The 22,695-nt window shown below is 36.6% G+C and overlaps 1 protein-coding gene across 1 annotated transcript in view; it reads left to right on the top strand.

The window, feature by feature from the left end:
- LOC150108087 (multiple PDZ domain protein-like) overlaps positions 1-22,695 on the top strand; it is an 859,697-nt gene that overhangs the window by 70,323 nt on the left and 766,679 nt on the right. The window contains exon 2 of the mRNA XM_090415962.1: positions 3,450-3,639. Within this exon, the coding sequence (XP_090272088.1) occupies positions 3,634-3,639 (6 nt within the window). The 5' untranslated portion in view covers positions 3,450-3,633. The remainder of the gene's footprint in view (positions 1-3,449; positions 3,640-22,695) is intronic.

Genomic DNA, 22,695 nt, shown 5'->3' with positions numbered 1-22,695 from the left:
ATCGTAAGGTCTGGCGGCCAGCAATGACGTCAAATCTTTCACTGCTTCCGGCTAATCCTGGAATACTCCGTATTAAGAACAAAGGACTGAAAATAGAACAAAAGGCAATGCAGCACGTGGTTCTGGGCTTTTTGGCCCTTGGCGCTTCACCTACTGTTCTACAGGGTTCCTTCTCGAAATCCAGGTGGTTCGTTTTTACACTGTCGTCGCCCGATGTTCACCACTGCCAGCTCACTCTAGGCTCCCAGTAGCTATGGCAGATCCCCAGCACGTCAGAGAAAGAAAAGTTCTCGAGGATCAACCGGATGAAGGACGTTCCAGTTCCAATGGGTATAACAGAATGTATGTTGGACTTTCCTCTCGAGATTGTTAGCAAGTAAGCCATTAATTTGTTGTACTATGTTATGTGTATGTAACTCGAAATCGTCAAGGACTGAGAGAGGTTACTTGTTAACTAGCGGAAAAAGTGAATGTGAAATAACGGAAAATTATGTATTGTTAAGTATGTCTAATTCACAGGTTGATTGTGATAGTGTCTGAATTAGTCATTTAAGTTTTGAATATATTGGAAGAAAGTTGAATGTAATTACTTAGGAATACTTATGCATACTAGTAAGGAAAGTTGAATGTAATTACTTAGGAATACTTATGCATACTAGTAAGCCAAGTTGTCATAGAAGACACTTTTATATCAAGGCAAAACTGGTTTTTCTGCTAGTGAAAGCACTATAGTCTCTGTTGCTCAGATAGCAAGTAAATTTGTGTGTTCAAGTGCTTTTGATTAAGTTAATCTTTATATAACTTTTATGTGCTCTGTATCACATCTTTTAGTTCGATAATAAATAAAATATGTTTTTGTTTTGTAACTACCTAGTTCTCATTCCTTAGCCAATGCATTATTCCGAAAATATTAACGAGCCTGCGGGAATAGAATATAGTAACTGGGAGCCTAGAGTGAGCTGGCAGTGGTGAACATCGGGCGACGACAGTGTGAAAACGAACCGCCTGGATTTCGAGAAGGAACCCTGTAGAACAGTAGGTGAAGCGCCAAAGGCCAAAAAGCCCAGAACCACGTGCTGCATTGCCTTTTATTCTATTTTCAGTCCTTTGTTCTTAATACGAAGTATTCCAGGATTAGCCGGAAGCAGTGAAAGATTTGACGTCATTGCTGGCCGCCAGACCTTACGATTTTGGTGGTATTCAGTGCTAATCTGGCTTAACTCCTATTAAGCTTTTCCAAACAAGTCTAAAGTGCAGGTACATTCTAACAGTAATTTATTCTTTTATATTATTACAACTACTTAAGTACATTTTTTTCCTTTTTTTTTTCAGACTATAAACAACTATACTTCACTCCTCTCCTCTTTCTCATTTGACAAACTTTGCATTGCACATATCAGCAAAAATTTCCAGAATATAAACTTTTATAGCCTTGAATTCTAATCTTCAAACCATTCTTCAGTGAAGTTCTAATAAATTAATTTCATTGCTAATTAAACTCCACCTTTTTTATTTCTTGCAACACCCCCATTTTTCTTCCATTCTCACTTTCAACAACCAACCTCCAAATCATTAGACCATATGAGATTTCTCCTCCAAAGGAGAGAAATCTCATATGGTCAAATGGAGATATCTCAGATGAACTATCCCTGATATCAAATAACCTTATAAACAATGGTTATATTAGAAAATTGATCCACAAGATACTTTTCTTTGACCCACCACAAACACAGCCTGAAGATATACATTATAATTCCACTATCGTGATTCCGTATACGGGGACAGTTTCCAATAAGATTGCTACACTCCTCAAGCCACATGAAATATGAGTGGCTTTTAAACCTTCAAAGACCATCTGCCAATTCTTAAAATCTCCAAAAGACATATTTTTTTCAAATATGCCGGAGTCTACAACATCCCCTGTGTGTGCAGCTTAAACTATGTTGGTCAGACCTCTAGAAGTTTTGAAATCAGAAAAAAGGAACACATAGGAGACATAAACAATAATAGAGAAGACAAATCGGGGTTCGCTTTTCATTTCTCCAGGACAAACCATACCATATAATGGGATAAAAGCTCCATGCCCTACTTAGAGGAGGATTTCTGCTCCCAAATCATAAAAGAAGCCATAACAGTGATCCGTTCAGAAAACAAAACCTAACCACTCAGCCAACCAGACTGGCCTGGTTGGCCGAGTGGTTAGCGTGTCCGATTTCCAGCCAAGAGGCTGTGGGTATGAATGTTTATGATTGTCCTACAAATTTTTCCCCAGGATTTGAAGGGGATAAATTAACTGTGGAAAGGGTACAAAGGCAGATAACAAAGATGGTGTCAGGACTGTACAATGTTAGTTATGAGGATCAGCTGAGGGAGTGTGGACTGCAGAGTTTGGTGGATAGAAGAAGGAGAAACGATATGATAGAGACTTTAAAATGTTGAGAGGTGGTTACAGGGTTGACACTGGGTAGTTCCATTGCTTGGTTGAACAGCGGGAAGGAATCATGACAAGGGGCCATCCTTGGAAGTTATGAAAGGAAACTGTGAGAAAGAGGATGAGGAGTGGTTTCTTTGCATGGAGGGTGGTTGAACCATGGAATGCATTGCCTGATGGAGTGGTGAGATCGAGAACGGTCAATGCATTTAAGGAGTGGTATGATAGACTTCGTGTTTCCTAGGCAGGACCTCTCTCGATGAGTTTTGATAGACTTGTGTTTCTTAGAAAGGACTTCCCAAGATGAGTCTTTTGACTTCATGGAGGCCTGAATAATAATAATAATTAATTCTGCCTGAGATTTGGAAGACCCTCATAAGATCTTTAAGCATGCTAGAATTAAATCTTGCTGCTAATTACAGAACATTCCTACATAACAACAAGTGAGATCATACATGCTCCATTCGTGTGATGTATGCGTTCTTCTGTTTTTTGTAAAAATACAATTGTATTCAGTTCTTCCTTCATTTATAGTTTTAGTGTTACAGTTTTAGCGTTTAAGTTGTCTTACATCTATTTTTTATCCTGACGAAGCCAAACAGCTAAAGTTGGCAAAACTTGTCGGTATTTTCTAACTTAGTTTGAAATAAATTTGACCTATATAAACCCAAATAGAAGTCAATCTCTCCTATAGTTCTTGTGGTCAAAAATAACCTTTTTTATCATTTAAACTCATATATGCGATTTCTTTAAAAAAAAAAAAAAAAAAAAGTGATTGCTAATCCCTCCCCATTACAAATTTTTTGATGACTCGGCAAAATATCTGACCGGTTATAATACAAGACAAAAATAGTCCTTTTATAAAAATTTTCCTAAGTATATAATTGTCATTTTAATTAAATAACACGTTTATAACAAATAAGATGATATTTTTGCTCAGTTTGGAATACCACTGCTATATTTTATATATATATATATATATATATATATATATATTTTTTTTTTTTTTACTCTTTAGTGCTTTTATACTAGACTCCTGAATGACTCATCATACTTCTGGAAATCCAGTTTGCACCACTTCTTTGGATAAATTAAAAATCCTTACCAAGAAAGAAACTTGAAGTTGCTTTTTTTGATCAGCAATATCATCGCTGCTGCTGGCATTATTGTCACTGCCTCAATACTTGTGTCTATTTCTTGACATGGTTGTAAGTTCTTTAGCTAGTCACATAAAATTGATAACTGATTTGCTTAAACTAGACTCTTTTTCTTTATTTTCTTTATCATAAAATAAAGAAAATAAATTTTTTTTATTTTCTTTATTTTCTACTATTCACAATTTATTACTGTACACAATTTGAAAAAAAAAAAAAATAATTTTTATTATATTAATTATTATTATTCTGATATGCCCTTTCATGTCTTTTGTTTCCTTCTTACATTCTATAACTATTATCAAATGGTTGGAGTAGACTATGGAGGATTTCCCAGAAAAATAAGTATAGTTTTGTGAATTCTACGTGAAAGTAACTCCCATTATTTAAAATGATAGCAGGTTTGAAATGGGAGCAAACAAATGCATATGATATAAATAAACATTAATATTAACTTGAATGTTAGTATTTCAGGTTTTGGTAAGAGTGGACATAATGTGTTGCAAATGAGTGAATGAATTTCAAATGAGAGAGAAAAGAAGTGTAATTGAGGGTGAAGAAAATATACCAGATGTGTTTTCTTTATCAGTCTGCAATTTTAGATAGTTTGACTGAGGAAGAAATAGTGGTTGTGGCAGTTGGCCTTGATTGGGTAGATGAATGTCAGGTGAGTGCCGCATGCTTGGAGAGAAAAATGGAGGTGCCGAGAAAAGAAAGCATGGTAACATAACTTGAGGAGGGCGATTAAATAAATTAGGAGACTTAGACAAGTTATCTGAGGCAGGGAGTGCAAGAGTGTTAGTGGCTGAAAGTCATAAGAATGAAAGGAAGGCAAGAGAATATAGCCATGGAAGGAAGAAATGAAAGGAAGTCAAGAATGTGAGAGCAAGTAGAAAGAGAGATGAAGAAGAAGACAGAAAAAGTAGAAGAGGAAATGGGAGGGGGGGGATGGGTGCCAGTAAACATGGAATGTATAGAGCTGTGAAGTGTGTGCAATGTATAGAGATAAAGTAATTCAGGATGTGCAGAGTAGAATGTTAGAGGATTGTTTGCCTGGGGGGAACACTAAGTATTTGTGATTATGGCAAATGAAGCCAGAGAGGTCAAAGTGTGAACAAGATGATGATTATTGATATTAATAACCTGAGAGGCAGTGTGAATTAGTGAAAGAACTGAGATCAGAGTCAGATTGTACAGGAAAGCAGTGTGAGAGGGAAGATGTATTATGCTTTGTTTTTAGCATGATCAAGTGGTGATGGTGAGAATGTGTAGTAAGATAAATCTAGCTATGTGCATGTTTGAAGTGCATTTGTTGACAGAAGAGAGCCATATGCAAGAGAAGGATGTAAGTGTTTGGAGAGGTTTTTGTTCTCAGAGTAAATAACTGTTGGTACAGGGAAACTAGAGTTGCTAAGGGTGGCAGGGAGAGGGTATCAGTAGCGCATTCAGGAATTAATCTTGGATGGGGGCCCGAGTTGAGTAGACATTTGAGAATACACACTTCACACCACATACGACCTATGACTGAGCATCTGTAATGATCGCTAATTCATAAGTAGTATAGAAATAGAAGACACATCACAACATAAATTTAAAAAAAAAAGAATTTTAATTAGGGAAAGATTTTTGGAAAATTTTCTAGTGTTTTTTTCGTTTTTCTTTGGAGTGTTTTACTTCTGACCCCCTCTATCCTCATTGTGTAAAGATAGTAGTTTTAGAGATGCGAGGTTGTATGGTATATTGCAGAACAGAGTGGAGTGGAGTGGAATGCCATAATAGGTATATAGAATAAATTAAAGATGCCAAGAAATTATATTCTTCGTTTAATCCTTTATCTAAGTGTATGTATGCAAACAAAGTTTGCACCAGAAGTGTTTTTGGGACTGGCAACTCGTATATAGAATATAGACGCTAATGACTTCACAACACTTGCCTTAGTATCACATAATGTAAAGCACGTATCCTTATGGACATGTATAATGCTATGCATTATGGATAGGGTCACTACCCAGATCAGTTTCAACCTTTATTGAGGTCTCATGAGTAGGAACAAGACCCAGAGGTGATACCAAGGTTAAAGTAATGCAGAAGTCATATTTTCATATACGAGTAGCCAAAGTATTTTGACTACTTGTATTAGTATTAAGTATTACTAATACGAAATACCATCATCATCATCAAATTCCGGCCATGTACCCTCAAGAGGTGTACAGGATATGATAGTACTACATGAAAAATTTACATCATTACTAACTTCCTTCTACAATTTTCCTCCAAATCAGTCTGTTACTTGTTAAGATTCCAACATTATCAGATCTTATATTTCTATCGTCTAAGGCACTTTGTACCGTATCAATCCACCTATATCTTATTCTTCCTCTGGGTCCTTTTCCTGTAAACCTGGCAGAGAACACTTGTTTTCCTAATCTTTCTTCGCCCATTCTGTTTAAGTGACTATACCACCTGAGATTAGCTCTGCTGACGCATTCATGGATGCTGACAATGTCAAGTTCTTTCCTAATATCCTTGTTTTTAATATGATATTGGCATTGATGCCATCTGTTGACGCCTCTAATCTTTCTCAGGACTCTCATATCTGCGGTCTCTAGTCTCAAGTGTTTTACTTCTGACCCAGCTCTCAGATCCATAAGTTAAAACTGGTTTGAATACTGTCTTGTATACAGCTAATTTAGTGTTCCGACTAATTTCTCTCTTATTCATTATATGAATTTATTCAATTGACTTCCTACCATACCAGCTTTGTTGATTCTGTTGTCTATTTCTATATTTAATTTACCATCTTCACTAAAAATCGTGCCTAAGTAGCCAAAATGTTTTACTTGTTCCACAGGTTCTCCATTCACAACACAGTTGACATTTTCAATGATTCTGCCTATTTTCATTGTCTTTGTCTTTTTATTGCTGACCTTCATACCATATCTATTACAACCGATATTCAATTTAGTCAGAGAATCTTGTAGACTTGTAGCGGATTTATTTAGAAGTATAACATCGTCTGCATAAAACATAGAGCTGACATTAACATCTCCAATTTTGATATGAAGTTTAATACCACTTTCCTTCATAATGTGATTCATATAGATAATGAATAACAGAGGGGATAATGTACATCCTTGCCTCACATCAGATTTAACATTAAACCATCTTCCTGTACTTCCTTCAATTCTAACTGCCGACTTACAACTCAAATAAAGACTAAGTATTGCTTGATATAATGCCCCATTGATACTATATAACTGTAGCATATTGAATAGCTTCTCTCTTGGCACCTTGTCATTTGCCTTTTCCAAATCGACAAAACTTAAATACAGATCTTTGTTATATTCCCATGCTTTCTCCACTATTTGTCGTAAAGTGAAGATCTGATTCTAACAGCCTCTATTTGACCTGAATCCAGCTTGTTCTTCACCAAACTTTTCTTTCATAATTCTTCTCAACCATTTCTCAAGTATACTTGCATATATCTTACCAGGAACGCTCAGCAGGGAAATACCTCTGTAAATCTCGCATTCAGTTTTATTTCACTTTTTTATATATGGTTACTGTGAGAGCTCTACTTTAATCATCGGGAATTCGTCCCTCTGTCCAGGCATTCTGAACTATGCAGTGCTCCCACTGTGAGACCTTTATACCACCATACTTCAGCATTTCTGGTCGAATATCATCTACTCCTGCTGCCTTTCCACATTTCAAGCCTTGGATGGGTTTTTCTACTTCAGGTGTGGATATGTATTCCTGACTGCATGCTTGGTCAGTGTTTTATACCACTGTGCTATCATCACTGCTTGTTTCATTTAGCAGTGATGACATCTAACTCCTTTCATCTAAATATTTCATCTAACTCCTTTTACAGCACTCTTTCCTCCATTTCTAAGCTTCTTCAACAACCTCAGAATAACTTACCACCTTTTTGATATTTATTTCCTATGTTCTTCCCAAAGTCTTCCCATGACTTTTGTTTAGCTAATTTTACACAGTGTTTAGCTTTCTTACATTTGCCTCTGTATTCTCTAAGAGCACAGGCTGACTTATTTGCCAGGAACTTTTGATATGCTTTCTTCTTTTCCTTCACTGCCTCTTTAACTTCCTGTGTCCTGGAAGATAGAAAAATTAGAACTCCATGGAGTTCTAATTTTTCTATCCTTGCAGACAACTTCGCCACATGCCTCTCTAGCTGAATCGGTCAGGGTTTTCTTCAAGGCTTGCCACTGAATCTCCAAGGTTTGGTTCCTGTTCTCAAACTCTTTCATTTTTTATTCAATAATCTTTGTATATTTTAGTCTACAGTTCACATCTGAGAGCTGCTCAACTTTTATTCGCTTTAAAACTTTCTTACATGTTATTCTTTTCAATATGAAATTCAATTTTATCCTCCTCAAGACTAAATAGTGATCGCTTCCGATTTAAAATCCTCTGTACACTCTGGTGTCCTGCACCAGAGAAAAAAATCACTATCAACAATAACATAGTCAATGAGACTTTTCTTTTTCCTTGCCTCTTCTCTCCATGTGAATTTGTGTACATTTTTATGTTGGAACATGGTGTTAGTAATAACCAGTCCATGTCCTGAGCAGAAATCCAACAGATATTTGCCAGTATTATTAACTTTGCTATTTTCTCCAAATTTTCCCAAAATATTTTTGTATGTCTGATAATCACTTCCTACTCTGCTATTTAGATCCCCAACAAGGACCAACTTTTCCTTTTTTATTGTGTCAGTTGCTTTTTCTAAAGCTTCAAAAAATTCCTCCACTTCTACCTTAGTAGGACCTTCTGTGGGACCATAGGCATAAATAAGTCTCATTGTCCAGTTCCCCATTCTCATATTTGCCCACATTACTCTACTTGAGATTGCCTTCCATTCAAGAAGATTGGCCTCACATTTTGTGTTGAATACTATGGCTTCACTTTGTTTTCCTTGATTGTCATTTCCTGAATATAACATTTTGTATTTATTGCTCAGAAAGATCTCACCAGTTTTTGTCTTTTTTGTTTCAGTCACTCCTATTTTGTCGATCTGGTACTTATCTAATATCTCAGCTAGCTCCTTTTCTTTGCCATTCAGGCTTCTTATGTTGATAGTACCGATCTTTAACTCTGGTGATGTTGAGTTTGGGGTGTGTTTTCAGATTTGTATGTTTATGAAATACCAAAAGTATTAAAATGCAGAGTATTTTAATAATAAGGTGTGACACCTTTTGGCTACTTCAGAAAAGGGAGGGGATGACCTGGGGTCAAGGAACAACAGTTGAATTTGAAGAAGGTTCTGAGATGAACAAGGAGAAAAAGAAATGGCTCGTTAAGTATGGAGGAGTCACATCTAATAAGTGGTATCAGTGAAACTTCTTATAGATCCAGGAATAAACCATTATGTTTGTATACAAATGATAAAAGTATAAGAAGCAAGGCAATTAAAATGGTTGCATTGATTGAGTTTGTTCACCGAAAAACTGTTGTAATAAAAGTGAGACATGGTCAGATGAGGATGACATTTTGACAGGAATAGAGATGGAAGGATATGATGTGATTCACGAAGAGAGAGAAAGGGTAAAAAGGAAGGGGAGTTCTATTGATGATAGAGAAAGAGTTATGTCCATAGAAGATAGAGATGCAAGAGGGAAATAATGGCAGTGGTTTTGAAGCAGTATGGTGTAAGATAAAGGTGAATAGAATAAAATACTTAGTTGGATGTTGTTATAGACCTGGTAATGTGGATGATAGTGACAGTGAAATGTATAATAAATTAGTGAAGCAAATAAGAAAAGAGTGATCATTATGGGCGATTTTAATTATGGCAATATAGACTGAGATGATGAGATAGCAACTGGAAATAAAGAAAATGAGTTTCTCGAGTTTTTGAAGGACAACTACCTCAGGCAGAATGTAACAGAGGGCACACTAGGATTGAGGGTCTTGGATTTAACCATCTCATCAGAAGATGTGATAAATGAGGTATCAAGTCACCCTCCAGTTGGTGAGAGTGACCATGAAGTGATTACCTGGATGGTTGCCATAGTGTGAGGACCTCTGTGAGGGAAGGGTATATGTGGAACTAGGTGTAGCATGGAATGAAGAGTTGGCTGGAAAAGAGATCAATGCAGCTTGGGGGGGGGATATTCAAGAAGTATCTAGTAGAAGCAATGTCTAAATGTATTCCAAGGGTCAGAAGGTTAAATGAGGTAGGTGTGAAATGGACGAAGGAAAAGATTATGCATGCGATATAGAGGAAAAAGGCATTATGGATGCAGCATAAGAGGAGTGGTAATAATCAATTCCATGAGGATACAAAAAACAGACAAAGAGGGTTACTTGGTTGGTAAGGGTAGCAAGAAATATGAGCAGCAATTAGCTAATGAAGCTAAAAGGAATTGTAGGGAGTTCTTTTGATATGTTGATATGTAGCCAGCAAAAAAAAAAAGAATGATTATGGAAGGATGACATTGATTGGCGAAAATGGTATAAGAACAACTGCTGCAGTAGATATAATTGAGAAATTTAATGAGCAGTTCATAAAGATCTTTTTCATTGATGTGAATGTGACAGCATAGAGAGTTTGAGAGCAGTTGATGATGAGGAGGAGGAGAGGAGACTGTAAGTGAGCAAGAGGTATATGGGGAATTGAGCAAACTTGATGTTAATAAGGCTGTGAGACTTGATATGTTACCACGCGTTTTGAAGGAATGTGCCAGGGAGTTGGCATCTACCTGGACATATTTGTTTATTATGAGTCTTGCACTGGGTCTAGTTTAAAAGGAGTAGAGAGAAGGCAAGATTGTGCTGCTTCATAAGGGAAGTGATAGAACTCAAGCATGAAGTTATAGTCCTATTTGTGTGTCAGTTGTGGTTAAAGTGTTGGAGAGGCTGGTTAGATCCAGGATCCAGAATTGGGATGACAGCAGTGGTAATCTCTTTGATGGACAACACAAATTTCTAAAGGGAGGTCATGTTTTAGTAATCTGCTTATTTATTACAATAAAGTGGCAGCAGTATTGGATCTGGAGATGGATAAGCAGTAGTATACTTGGATTTTACAAAGGCTTTTGATAAATTACTGCATCATAAGTTGATAATCAAACAACAGTGGATGGGGTTGATTTTTAGACTGTTGCATTGGATTGGAAATTGGCTATCTGATAGGTATCATTGAGTTGTATGTGGAGCAATATCCCAGAAGAGGAAAGTCACTGGTGGTGTGCCTCATGGGTCTGTTTTAGGGCTATTGCTGTTTAACATGCATGTTAATGATGTTGGGGAAGATTTGAATGGAGATATTCAGTTATTTGAAGATGATGCATAGTTGGGAAGAATTATGAACAGTAGAGCTGGTGTTCTGTACTTCCAAGAAGACTTGAATAGATTGAGTGAAGGAATGGGGATGACAGTTCAGTGTTGCAAAATGTAAGGTTTTAAAACTTGGGAAACAAAGATGGGATGTAGAATTTATACTTGGTGGGGATATATTGTTACAACTGGAGGAAATAAGAGATCTTGGGGTGATGGTGGATAAGGATCTAAAATTTAGAGGACACATTGATAAAATTGTGAGGACAACACTATGAATTTTGGGAATGGTGTAGAGGACACTGACTTGTATAAGTAAGGAGGTTCTTATTTCACTGTATAAGGCCTCGATTAGGTTATATATGGACTAGGGTGAACTTTGGTCACCTGGTTTCCAAAAGAATGAAGAGATGTTCGAAAGGATCCAGAGGCAATTGACTAAGGTGGTTTCTAATCTCTGGAATGTTGAATATGAGGAAAGGTTGAGAAGATGCAATTTACACATACATGTTGGTAAGGGGTTGTTATAGGATCAATGTTGAAGAGGTTTTTCATAAAATTGTAGGAGATAAAGGAAGAACAAGAGGTCATCCCTGGAAGCTGTATAAGGAGGGTGTAAACAAAGAAGTGAGAAGCATGTTTTTTTTGCATGCAGAGTTGTGAATGATTTTAATGTCTTGCCTGAGAGTGTGGTGTCTATAGAGAATTTGAATGTGTTTAAGCTGTAGTATGATGAGCTGTGTGTATGAAAATGGGGCCCCTCCTAGATGAGTCTTTGACTCCATGCGATCTTAGTAATAATAATAATGAGTTACCTGAAATCAATGAATCTCTCACTGAGAATGATCTTCAGAATTATTCAGATCATTTGTGTTCTTTAAAAGGTGAAATGAAAAATAGATTATCAGAGTTATTTTCTTTTGAAGTGAATGGGTATTATGCTAGGTCTTCTAGTGCACAGATTCAAAAACTCATTGAATTAAAATGGAACGAAGAATGCAAATATAATCTTGCAAAAGGTGAGATGGTTGAGTTGTGGGATCAAAAACAACTTAACTTCTTATTCAACCAAAGTACTTCTTTGTTTTCTAAAGTCTTATATATTTGAAAGTAGTTTATATTAGCAAAGAAAAGAAATAGAATTGATATATGTTCAAGAGGAGACTACATTAAACTTGCTGATATTATACTGAACATTGAACTTTTAGCTAGGAAGCATCAGGCTCAGGGATCCCATTGAATAAAGAGTAATTATAAAACATTTTGTTGTTTATATTTCATGGGGGTGATTAGGAAAAAAAATTGACTGGAAAAAAAAGCATTTTAGGGAGCAGTAATAAAAAAAAAGTTGAAACTACCTTAGACGGTGGTGAATGTGCAGACAGTAAATGAGTTTGAGTGGTATCGTAGGCTTTGTGTTGTGTTAAACACTTAATGATTTGTTTCATAACTCCACAAAGTATGCTGTAAATAATTGATTATAATTAAGTAAATTAAAAATAGTTATGTAATATTCCTAATGGAATTGTATCACCGTTAATTATTCAAAATACTAGTTTCTGAAAAAATAATTATGTACTCATTTCAGATCCAACATGACATGTAACACGTCATGTTGGATTTTTGTACAGCACAGAAAATTTTTATGCTTTGGAGATGTTTAATGAATATAGTTATAAAGGCCATTTAAGGAAATTCATATTAAGCAAAGATTCTTTTCAGTTTTAACATGGAGAGTTGTGGTAATTTAAATGCATTTGTTGGAATGTGAAGAGTGACTGATTTTAAAGTGTAATATGACAGGTATGGTTGTGAGAGATCTTCCATGATGAGTCTATGGAGATCTCTTAATTTTAATTAAAATAGTTAATTGATTAAACTTTTATATTTAGTTATACAAGCCATCTATCTTAAACACAGACCAGAGCTTTAATTACCTTTTTTATCTGAACTAATAAGAAGTTACTCTGACACTCAGCTGAGAAAAAATTTATTTCTTTGATATTTATTTTTTATTTTCCTATTAAGTTAATATGTGGTAATGACTATTCTTTCTTTCTTTCTTCTGTCTTTGTTTCTTTTCTAGTTTTAATAGAACAGAGGGTATATATACCTCAATTCTTTGCAAGGCCTGAAGAGGTAGAGTGAACACATAAAAATAAAATGTTCCAAGTACTATTTATAGCTTTGTTCTCTTAGAAAGGAAAGGAATGAATTTTTTTTCCTCCAAGGACATTCATGTTTGATGTACCTGTGAACCTAATTTTCCTTTTTTTTGCAATTAAAGAAGAAGAGCAAAACAAAACTGGGAAATGACCAAGCATATCATCTCCCAATGATATTCAGTTTACAATTTACCCTTTAGCACTAAATATTTCTGTGATACTTGTAACTGTTAGTCCTTTTTCATGTGTACTTACGGAAATAAGCTGGCAGCTGGCATTACATTTTTAAGTTTTTATGCCTTGAAAACTATGCTGCTTTCATTTGAGCCATTTGATGATCAGCTGTTAGTTCACAGTTGTTGGATGGTTTCCAGGTTCTTTTAAACCCTACATTTGAATTTATTTCATTCATTCATTAGCAGTGCAGCTATGTTTGTCATGAGTTTCATGACAGAAGAAATAGAATTTGTTTAATATATAAATGCTGTACAGCTGTTTAGCATTAATTTTATCGAGCATTATTTTAAATTCTGTCTTGTGTAAGGACTTGGAAGTAATATGTGAATAACGAGACTAGAACAGACCAGTATGTTTATATCCATAATTAGTGATATTTTAAATTCTTTATTAATTATATTGGACACAAAGTAATTTTTTAAGTTTTTACCAAGCTGTATATACAGCATCACCAGGTATGTGAAATGCACGTAGTCGATTATAAAGCTATTAGTACATACCCTAATTGTTAGTTATGAGAGATTGAACTAATAATTTCCTCTTTGTGAATGATTAACTTTCTAAAAGAAGTTTTACATTTGTTTTTCCCTAGATTATTCTGTTAGCAAGGAGTACTAAAATACTAAAACATTGTGATAAACCATGGAGGCTTTCCCTGTTGAGGAAATAGTTAACCATGTATTTCTGAAACTTGAGTTGCAACATCACCATGAGCTGATGCCATTGCCTTTGAACTTGTAAATTAATTTTTAAGTGTATAACTAATCAAGATTTAGTTATTACCTAGTCTTCTTATGAAAAAATGAATTATTAAAGAATGTATCACCTTGTTTGTTAAAGTAACCAAACTATATAAAATATAACAGAACATATCATATATAATGGAACTGTTATATATTTTTTATATGTTATGTTTCTGTTATCATATATAACAAAACAAATCTCAGATAATAATAATATCAAGTCACTTGTGTTCAAATCATTCACAGCCTTTCCTTCATAAACATATTTGTTGCTAAATAATATAGTATTGTTTTCCTGAGCACCTTGACAGTTCATTCCAATGAAGCCCTTTGATTGGGAAGACTGTTTTGAATACCTTTTAAGATGTGAAGAATCTTTATCAGTACTTTTCACTTGAAAGTGAGTTAGCTATCTCATGCAAAAGTGGAAGGGTTTTCTTCTTCTGGAAACCTTTGCCTCAAAAACCTTCATTCGTCACCCACTCTGGCAGTGGATTCCAAATCATTTGAAAAAAAAACCTCCTTTTCACTTCCTTACTTGCATGACCTTCATACACTTTTCAGGAATAGGGATGACCTCTTTCTCTTCCAACCTTCCTCTATGCAATAATTCTCCTATATTTCTGATAGGCTCCTCTCATTAATTTATATGTATCACTCATATCACCTATTTACCAAGCTCAGCAGACCATATTCTCCTTAATTTGTCCCCATATTCAATGAAAAGATGTTGGAATTGTTTCAGAGACGATTGACTAAGGTAGTTTCTGGTCTCTGGAATGTAGAATATGAAGGCAGATTGAGGAAATGCAAATTGCAGAGTCTAGTGGATAGAAGGCAGGGGGACATGATCAAGACATATAAGTTGGTAAGGGATTATTACTGGATTAATGTGGATCAGATTTTTCATAGAATGGGTGGAGACAGGGGAAGAACAAGAGGCCATCCTTGGAAGCTGTATAAGAAGAGTGTGAGCAAGTGGGGGAGGGGATAAGAAATAGGATTTTTGCATGGAGAGTTGTGTGTGTGGTTATGAAACTTGCAAAAAATGGAAATGAAACGAAAGGTAGAGAAACTGAGGGAGCGAAAGAAAGTATGAATGAGGAAATGGATGTAAGGTGTGGCAGAAAGAGAGATAGTGAGATTGTGGGAGTAATAGAGTGAAATTGTCGGAATGCAAGATTTAAAGAAACAGTTATTGAAAATGAAAAATTAAATGGGCAATATGTGGAGTGATGTTAGACATCTAGTAGAAACTAATGAAAGTGTGCAAGAGAACAGAATGAAACAAAAAAGAGTAAAAGAAGTGATGAGTGATTCCAGGATAGCAATAAATGGTGACTGACTCCATAATCAGAGGGCTAGTTACTGAGAGAGTCCATAAGGTCTGCTGTCCAGGTGGGAGCATGAGTAGTATAATTAAAGCGTTGGACATGAGGTAGAAATGAGCAAGAGTTAGTCGTGATTGTAGGGACGAATGATCTAAGTGGACATAAGAAGGATGTGAGGATGAATATCTAGAGACTATTGAGAAAAGTGAAAGGTTGTCAGTGTGCTGCTGAGGTATGATAATGAGGAGTTGCGAAGGAGAGCCAAAATCATGAATTGTGCTAGCGGAGCAGTGTCAGAAGAAGGGAGTGAAGTTTGTGGATTATATGTGTTTAAGGGAAGAATGAAATTATACAGGCATGATGGTTGCATTTAAATGGCTTTGAAGTGGGCATACTGGAGAAAGTGTTGCTACATGAAAGTACAATGTATAATGCATGCAAGAGATCAGAAGAAAGAGATGAAGGGAAAAATCAGGAGAGCGGGAAGAGACAGAAGTTCTTGGCAGTGGAAATAGTAGTAATGTGAGAGATGGAGAGAGAGAGAGAACGCGAATGCAAGAGGAACAGGGAAACGGGGGGAGCTTGGGTGGACAGGAAGACATGGAATAGTGGATGTTGAAAGCGGCAGTGAATGCATGTATAAAGATGGAGTATATTGCAATGTGGGTGGTGAAGTTGAGACATGTGGTAAGTGGAGATAAAGGTGATTGGGCAGGTGTGTGTGGAAATCACAACCAACACATGGCTTGGATGGGACTGGTTATAGATCTAAAAGTGGACTGCTGTGTTATTAATTTACAAATGCCAGAAGTATCAGAAATAAGGGAGATGAAATGGTTTCACTGATTGAGTTTATTTGCTCCAAAATTGTTGTAATAACTGAAACATGATTGGAAGGATGACAATGGTAAGATGAAGTTAATGGATAAAAGTGGTAGAATGATAACTGCTTCAGAAGACAATGTTGAGGTATTCAGTGATCAACTTATAAGGGTATGTTTCATCCTGATCAGGGTGGAATCAGAGGATAGGAGAGGATGGCTTAATTGTGAGTGAGCATGAGGTTTTTGAGGAAATAACTAACCATGATGTCAATAAGGCGATAGGATTTGATGACATATCGCCACGCCTTAAGGAAATGTTCCAGGGAATTGGCAGTAGCATTGGCATGCCTTTTTAATAAAAGTCTTATGACAGCACAGATTCCAAGAGAGTGGAAAGAGGGTAAAATTGTTCCACTGCCTAAAGGTAGTGATAAGGCTATAGCTTCAAATTATAGGCCAGTCTGTATATTTGGAATTGTGGTAAAGGTACTGGCAAGATTGGTGAGAAGTAGGATACAGAAATGGGTTGATAACAGAAGTATTCTCTGTGGTTATCAGCATGGGTTTGTTAAGGGGAGATCATGTTTCACTAATTTATGTACTATAACAAGGTGACAAATACCTTGGATGGGGAAGATGCATATATATGGTGGTATACTTGGATTTTGCAAAGGCTTTTGATAGACTGCCACATGAAAAGCTCTTATATAAATTGTGAAACAGATGGGATTGGATTACAGACTTCTGATTTTGATCAGTGACTGGCTGTCAGATATATATCAGAAAGTTGTATATGGGGATGTAGTATCCCGAAAGAGAAAGGTCACCAGTGATGTGCCGCAGGGGTCAGTTTTGGGGCCATTGTTGTTCATTTTCTATGTTAATGATATTGGATTAGGTTTAACTAGTGATATCCAGCTGTTTGCAGATGATGCAAAACTGGGGAGAGCAATGCAGAGTCAAGCAGATATTATGGCCATATGAGTGGACTTGGACAGATTGCATGAATGGGCAGGTAAGTGAAACTGTCAGTTCGATGTTGCAAAGTGTAAGGTTTTGAGATTTGGTAAGCAACGATGGGATGCAAAGTATACACTTGGTGGAAAAACTTTAACGGAAGTAGAGGAGATGAGAGTTCTAGGATTGATGGTAGACAAGGACCAGAAATTCAGGGGCCACATTGCACAAGTTGTGAAGATGTCACATCGATAATGGCAATGATGCAGAGGACACTGACATGCAGAAATAGAGAGGCTATGATGCCATTGAATAAGGCCTTGATCAGGCCTCATGGATTATTGTGCACAGATTTGGTCGCCTGGTTTTCATGGTGACAAGGATGTGTTGGAAAGGGTCCAGAGAAGATTCACAAAGGTAGTCAGTGGTCTTTGGAATGTGGAGTACAAGGACCAATTGAGAGAATGTAAGTTGCAGAGCCTCGTGAATAGGAGGAAGGGGGGGGGGATATGATTGAGACATATAAGCTAGTCAGGGGTTGTTATCTGGTTGACATGGAAGAGATTTTTCATAGAATGGGGAAGGGGGGGGGGTAGAACAAGAGGCCATCGCTGGAAACTATATAAGGAGGGTGTGAGCAGATGAATGAGGAGTAGGTTCTTTGCATGGAGAGTGGTTGGTGGGAATGCAATGCCTGAGTGTGTTGTTAGTGTAGACGCATTGAATCAGTTTGAAGCACACGGTTGGATGGACATTGTATGCAATAGTGTGTACCTCCCATGGTGGTCAAATGTTAATAATGTTTATGGTTTACTCTTTAATGTTTACTTATCACTCATATAACTAGATGACCAAATCTCTGCACAGAAATCCAAATATAGCCGATTAGTACCTTATACAAGGAAACTATCACCTCCTTATTTGTCATGGGCCTTTTTCCATTATAGTAACAATTTTATAGGTAACCCTGACAACTTTTCTGATGTGTAGCCTGAACGTCAGCTCCCTATCCACCAAGATCACCAGATCCTTGCTTCCTTCTTCACCTGTTGCAAAATTCTTCCAGGCAAAGTGTATATGACTTTAAACTTAGCAATATTAAATACATGTAACAGTATTGAAGTGACATCTTCTGCAGTCAATAGTACTGATTTATTCAAATTCTCTTGTAACAATATCACATTAGAGCTTTGTGACATTTGCTTTTCCTAATTTAGCTTCATCAGAAAACAATTTAATATTTAATACTAGTGGTGATGCAGCAGAACTCTGTGGTAATCTCCCCACCACCACTTGTCACCCTTCCTTTTTGTGGGAATTTTGGCCTCCTGCGCAGCACTCTGACTCCTATCAGCCAACCAGTTTTTGTAACCAAACTGCCAGTTGGTATTCATCCATCCTTCTCACATTCAACAGTTTGTGGTATTGTGTTTTCTTTAAAGTACATGGTAATATCCCATCCAGTCCTACATGCTTAATAATATCAATCTTATTTAAAATTCAAAACACTTTACATTACTGAACTATCAGTCATCTACTTCTTTCTATTGTTATTCAACTCTACTCCCAGCTCTCAACATGATATACACTCCCAAACTATTCATTGAGCATTTCTGCTATATCTGTTGTGGATGTGACCTATGATCCATCTCTGTGACTGAAGTTTGTCTTCCATATTCACCCTTTTTTCTACCAGCAACATAACTGTAGGATTTTCAGAGATATCATTAAGGTATCTAGGATATCTTTAATTAGAGCAAAAGTTAGAATGTTCTCCACAATCAGAGAGAGAGAGGTAGGGAGGGAGGGAGAAAATGCTCATATGTTGTAGATCAAAAATATCCGGATTCACCTTTTGTAGCAGTGGGTATGGCTGTATACATCACAATCGTGACTTATGTAGGTATAAAAGGTAGCACAGTGTCTTGCAGTCTTTATAGACAAACATTAAAATGGCTGTACTAAAGAACTCTGTGACTTTTAATGTGACACTATCATAGGATGCTACCTTGGCAACAACTTTTCTTCTTCTTCCTTAGCTTGCTAAACCTCCAAGTCTCTTTGCTGCATGTACAAACTTCTTCTGTTCCTCTTTGTCTTGAGCTGTTTCATTCCATTCCTGGATTCCCATTTAAACGAATTCTTTTTGGATATTAACCTCCTAGCACAGCTGCAGTCTACCTCTAGGCTGCTTTCCATCAGGCTTCATCTTGAATGCTTGTTTAGTCATGCTCTCTTCACTCATTCTTTACCCATATTCAAGACATCTCAAACTGCAGCCCTGATTTCATCAGCTAGAAGCAGATTCTATAGAGTTCATATAATTCTTGATTGGCTTCTTCTTTATTCACCTGTTGTGTTATCTCTCACAGGCCATAGACATTTCTGAGAATTTTATTTGCAAAGATCTGCATAGCTTTTGCATCTTGGTCTGTTTGCTCGTGGTTTTTGCTCTATATAAAATAATGGATCTAATGATTGTCTTGTATATTTCTGTTTTAACTCTGCTTGATAAAATTTTCAAAGATAGTAATTGATGTAGTGAATGATACAATCTATTGGAGGCATGTATTTTAGCTTTTATTTCTGTACTAATTTTATTGTCTTGAGTAATCAGTATTCCAAGATATTTGGAGGAGGCAGCACTTTCAAATTTCCAGTTATCAGTGATAAACTGGTCATTTTCTCCTTGATTGTGATTTCTGCATACTTTTAAATATTCAGTTTTATTGTGATTGATTTGTAATCCTAGTTTATCAGCAGCAGTTTTGGATTTTCTAGATGTTATTCTAATCTCTTCTGCAGAGTAGAATGCCAGAGTAGTGCTTCCCTGGTGGAAGATTAGTATGGTAATGACAGTGAAGATGGCTGCAAGTGTGGAGGACCTGATAATAATGGTTGGGACTAATGACCTGAGAGATAGCATGAATCATGTAACACGAGATTTGAGGTTGATGTTAGACATAGTACAGCAGAAATGTGTCCAAGAAAAGATGGTATGTGTGTGTTGCTCAGGTATGATAATGTGGAGTGGAGGAGAAGAGCATTGATGACCAATGTGAATGAGATGATAGTAAGAATGTGCAGGAAAAGAGGTCTGGAATATGTGGATGCATGGAGTACCTTTGAGGATAGAGGGGAGCTGTATGCAAGAGGTGGATTACATTTGAATTCAGAAGAGCACGGGCATTTGGAGAGATTGTTGTTTTCTGGGCAAGCGAGTATGTCAGGACAGGGAAATTAGAATTGCACAGATGGAATGTTGTAGGGATGGCCTCATGTGGGGATAGTGGAGTATGAGGGGAGTAATAATGATTATAAGAATGCTGGAAGTACACTGGTTTTTCTGTATACAAATACTAGAAGCATTAAAAATAAAGGGAATGAGTTTGTGACATTGACTCAGTTACTCCACAGGTACCCAAGTTACCCAAGTTTCAGTGAAACTTAGGTAACTGAGGAGGATGTTCTAACAGAAATGGAAATCAAAGGGTATAGCATATTTTGGCAGGATAGGAAAAGCAAACATGGTAGTGGGTGTTACTCATGATAAGAGATGAATTGTGTACTCTCATGGTGGAGAATCTCAGTGAAAATAACACTAATGGCTTTGAGAGTATATGGTATGAGATGGATGTTTATAGGACAAGATATGTAGTTAGATGTTGCTACAGACCAGAAAATATAGATGTGATGAGCATTAAATGTTTAGACAAATTAGTCAAGCAATAGGTATAGGGACTTCAACTATAGTTATATAAACTGGGTACAGGATACAGCACTAATAAAGGAACTGAATTTTTGGATTTCTTGAGGGTCAATTGTCTTAGGCAGCATGTGGTGGAGGTAAATATGAGGATCAAGAGTTTTGGATTTGGTCATACCCTAAGAGGATGTGATTGTGACTGAGATGACATAATTGCTCCCTGTTGATGAGAGCGGCCCTGTAGGTCTGACTTGGAGGATAAATAGGCATGAAAAGGTATCAAAACAGAAGGAAGTTATGTGGAATTATAAGGCAGATCACTATCATAGACTTAGAAACCAGTGTACAGCAGTACAGTGAATGAAAAAATTTAAAGGAAGAGGGGGGTTATTAGTGCATGGAAGATACTTAAGAAAAATGTTTTGATAGCAATGACAGATTGTATACCTCAGGTGAAGAAGATAAAGCAATTTGAAGTCAGGTGGATGACAAAATGTATAAAAGGGGAATTGCAGAAGGAATAGAGATTATGGAATGCATATAAAGAGAGAGGTAGAGAACAGTTGCATGAGGAATACAAGACTCAAGCTAGGAAAGTGACTGGTATTGTAAGGAGAGAGAAAAATTACTGTAGGATATGAAAGGAGGCTGGCACTGCAATCCAAGGAGAATCTGAAGGAGTTTTTGCACTGTGTTGCAAATAGGAAAAAAAATGATAGTAGATGGATTATCTTGCTTGGTGGAGATGAGAATCAGGTGACCAAAGCAGATGACATAGTTGAGCTCTTTAATGATCACTTTATTAGTGTTCCATCCCGGTACTACAAGCTTTATTCCTAAAAGGAAAATGAGTCATGAAGAGGATATATTCCGAATACTGAGTACGGTAAATGTCAATAAGGCAGGGGAATGGAATTCATCACATGTTAAGGGAATGTTCTGTGGAACTGACTTGCCATTATCTTGGCTGTTTAATGAATGGCTTTCAATGGGACCCTTCCTGGAGAGTGGAAGGTGGGTAAGATAGTACCATTGCATAAGGGTGGTCGTAGAATGGAGGCATCCAACTATAGACCTGTTTGTATTCCTTCTGTAGTTAAGATTTTGGTGCATTTGGTAAGAGCTCATATACAGAATTGGGCAGAGGAAGGTGATATTATTTATGCAGGCCAGCACAACATGGATTTGTTAAAGGGTGCTCTTGTTTAGTAATCTGGTTACCTTTTACAGTAGAGTAACAAGAACAGTGGAGGAAAGTAAGGCATATACTGTTATTTTTTTGGATTTTTCCAAGACATTTGACAAGATGCCACATGACAAGTTGATTTTTAAGTTGCATTATATGGGTTTGGATATCAGGTTAGTGGATTTGATTAATGATTGCTCTCAGATAGATATCAGAGAGTTGTTTATGGGGGAGCAGTATCAGGAGTAGGAAGGTTTCAAGTGGAGTTTCACAGGGTTCAGTACTGGGACCATAGCTGTTCAATCTTTATGTCAATAATATTGTCACAGGACAACAGGGAGACATTCAGTTCCTTCAGACATTCAAACATTGTCTGCAGATGATGAAGCTTGGGAGGTTTATTAGTAATAGTGCTGATGCTTTGGGGATGTCAATTTAATGCAACTAAATGTAAAGTTTTAAAATATGGGCTCCATAGATGGGATGCTTCATACTCACTTGGTTTAGTTATATTGGAAGCAGTGGAGGAAGAAAAGGATCTTGGGGTGATTGTGGATAGAAATTTAAAGCTTTGAGGTCATATTGCAAAAGTTGTGGAGACATCGCAGAGAATGGCTGCAATGTTAGGAGAACATTGACTACAATAGATAAAATTGTGG

Source organism: Typopeltis vanoorti, chromosome 3, assembly GCF_054136105.1.
Source record: "Typopeltis vanoorti isolate ZY-2024b chromosome 3, IOZ_Tvanoo_1.0, whole genome shotgun sequence".
NCBI lineage: Eukaryota > Metazoa > Arthropoda > Arachnida > Uropygi > Thelyphonidae > Typopeltis > Typopeltis vanoorti.
The sequence above is the reverse complement of the archived record's forward strand: the minus strand, read 5'-3'. Positions and strand labels throughout refer to the sequence as shown.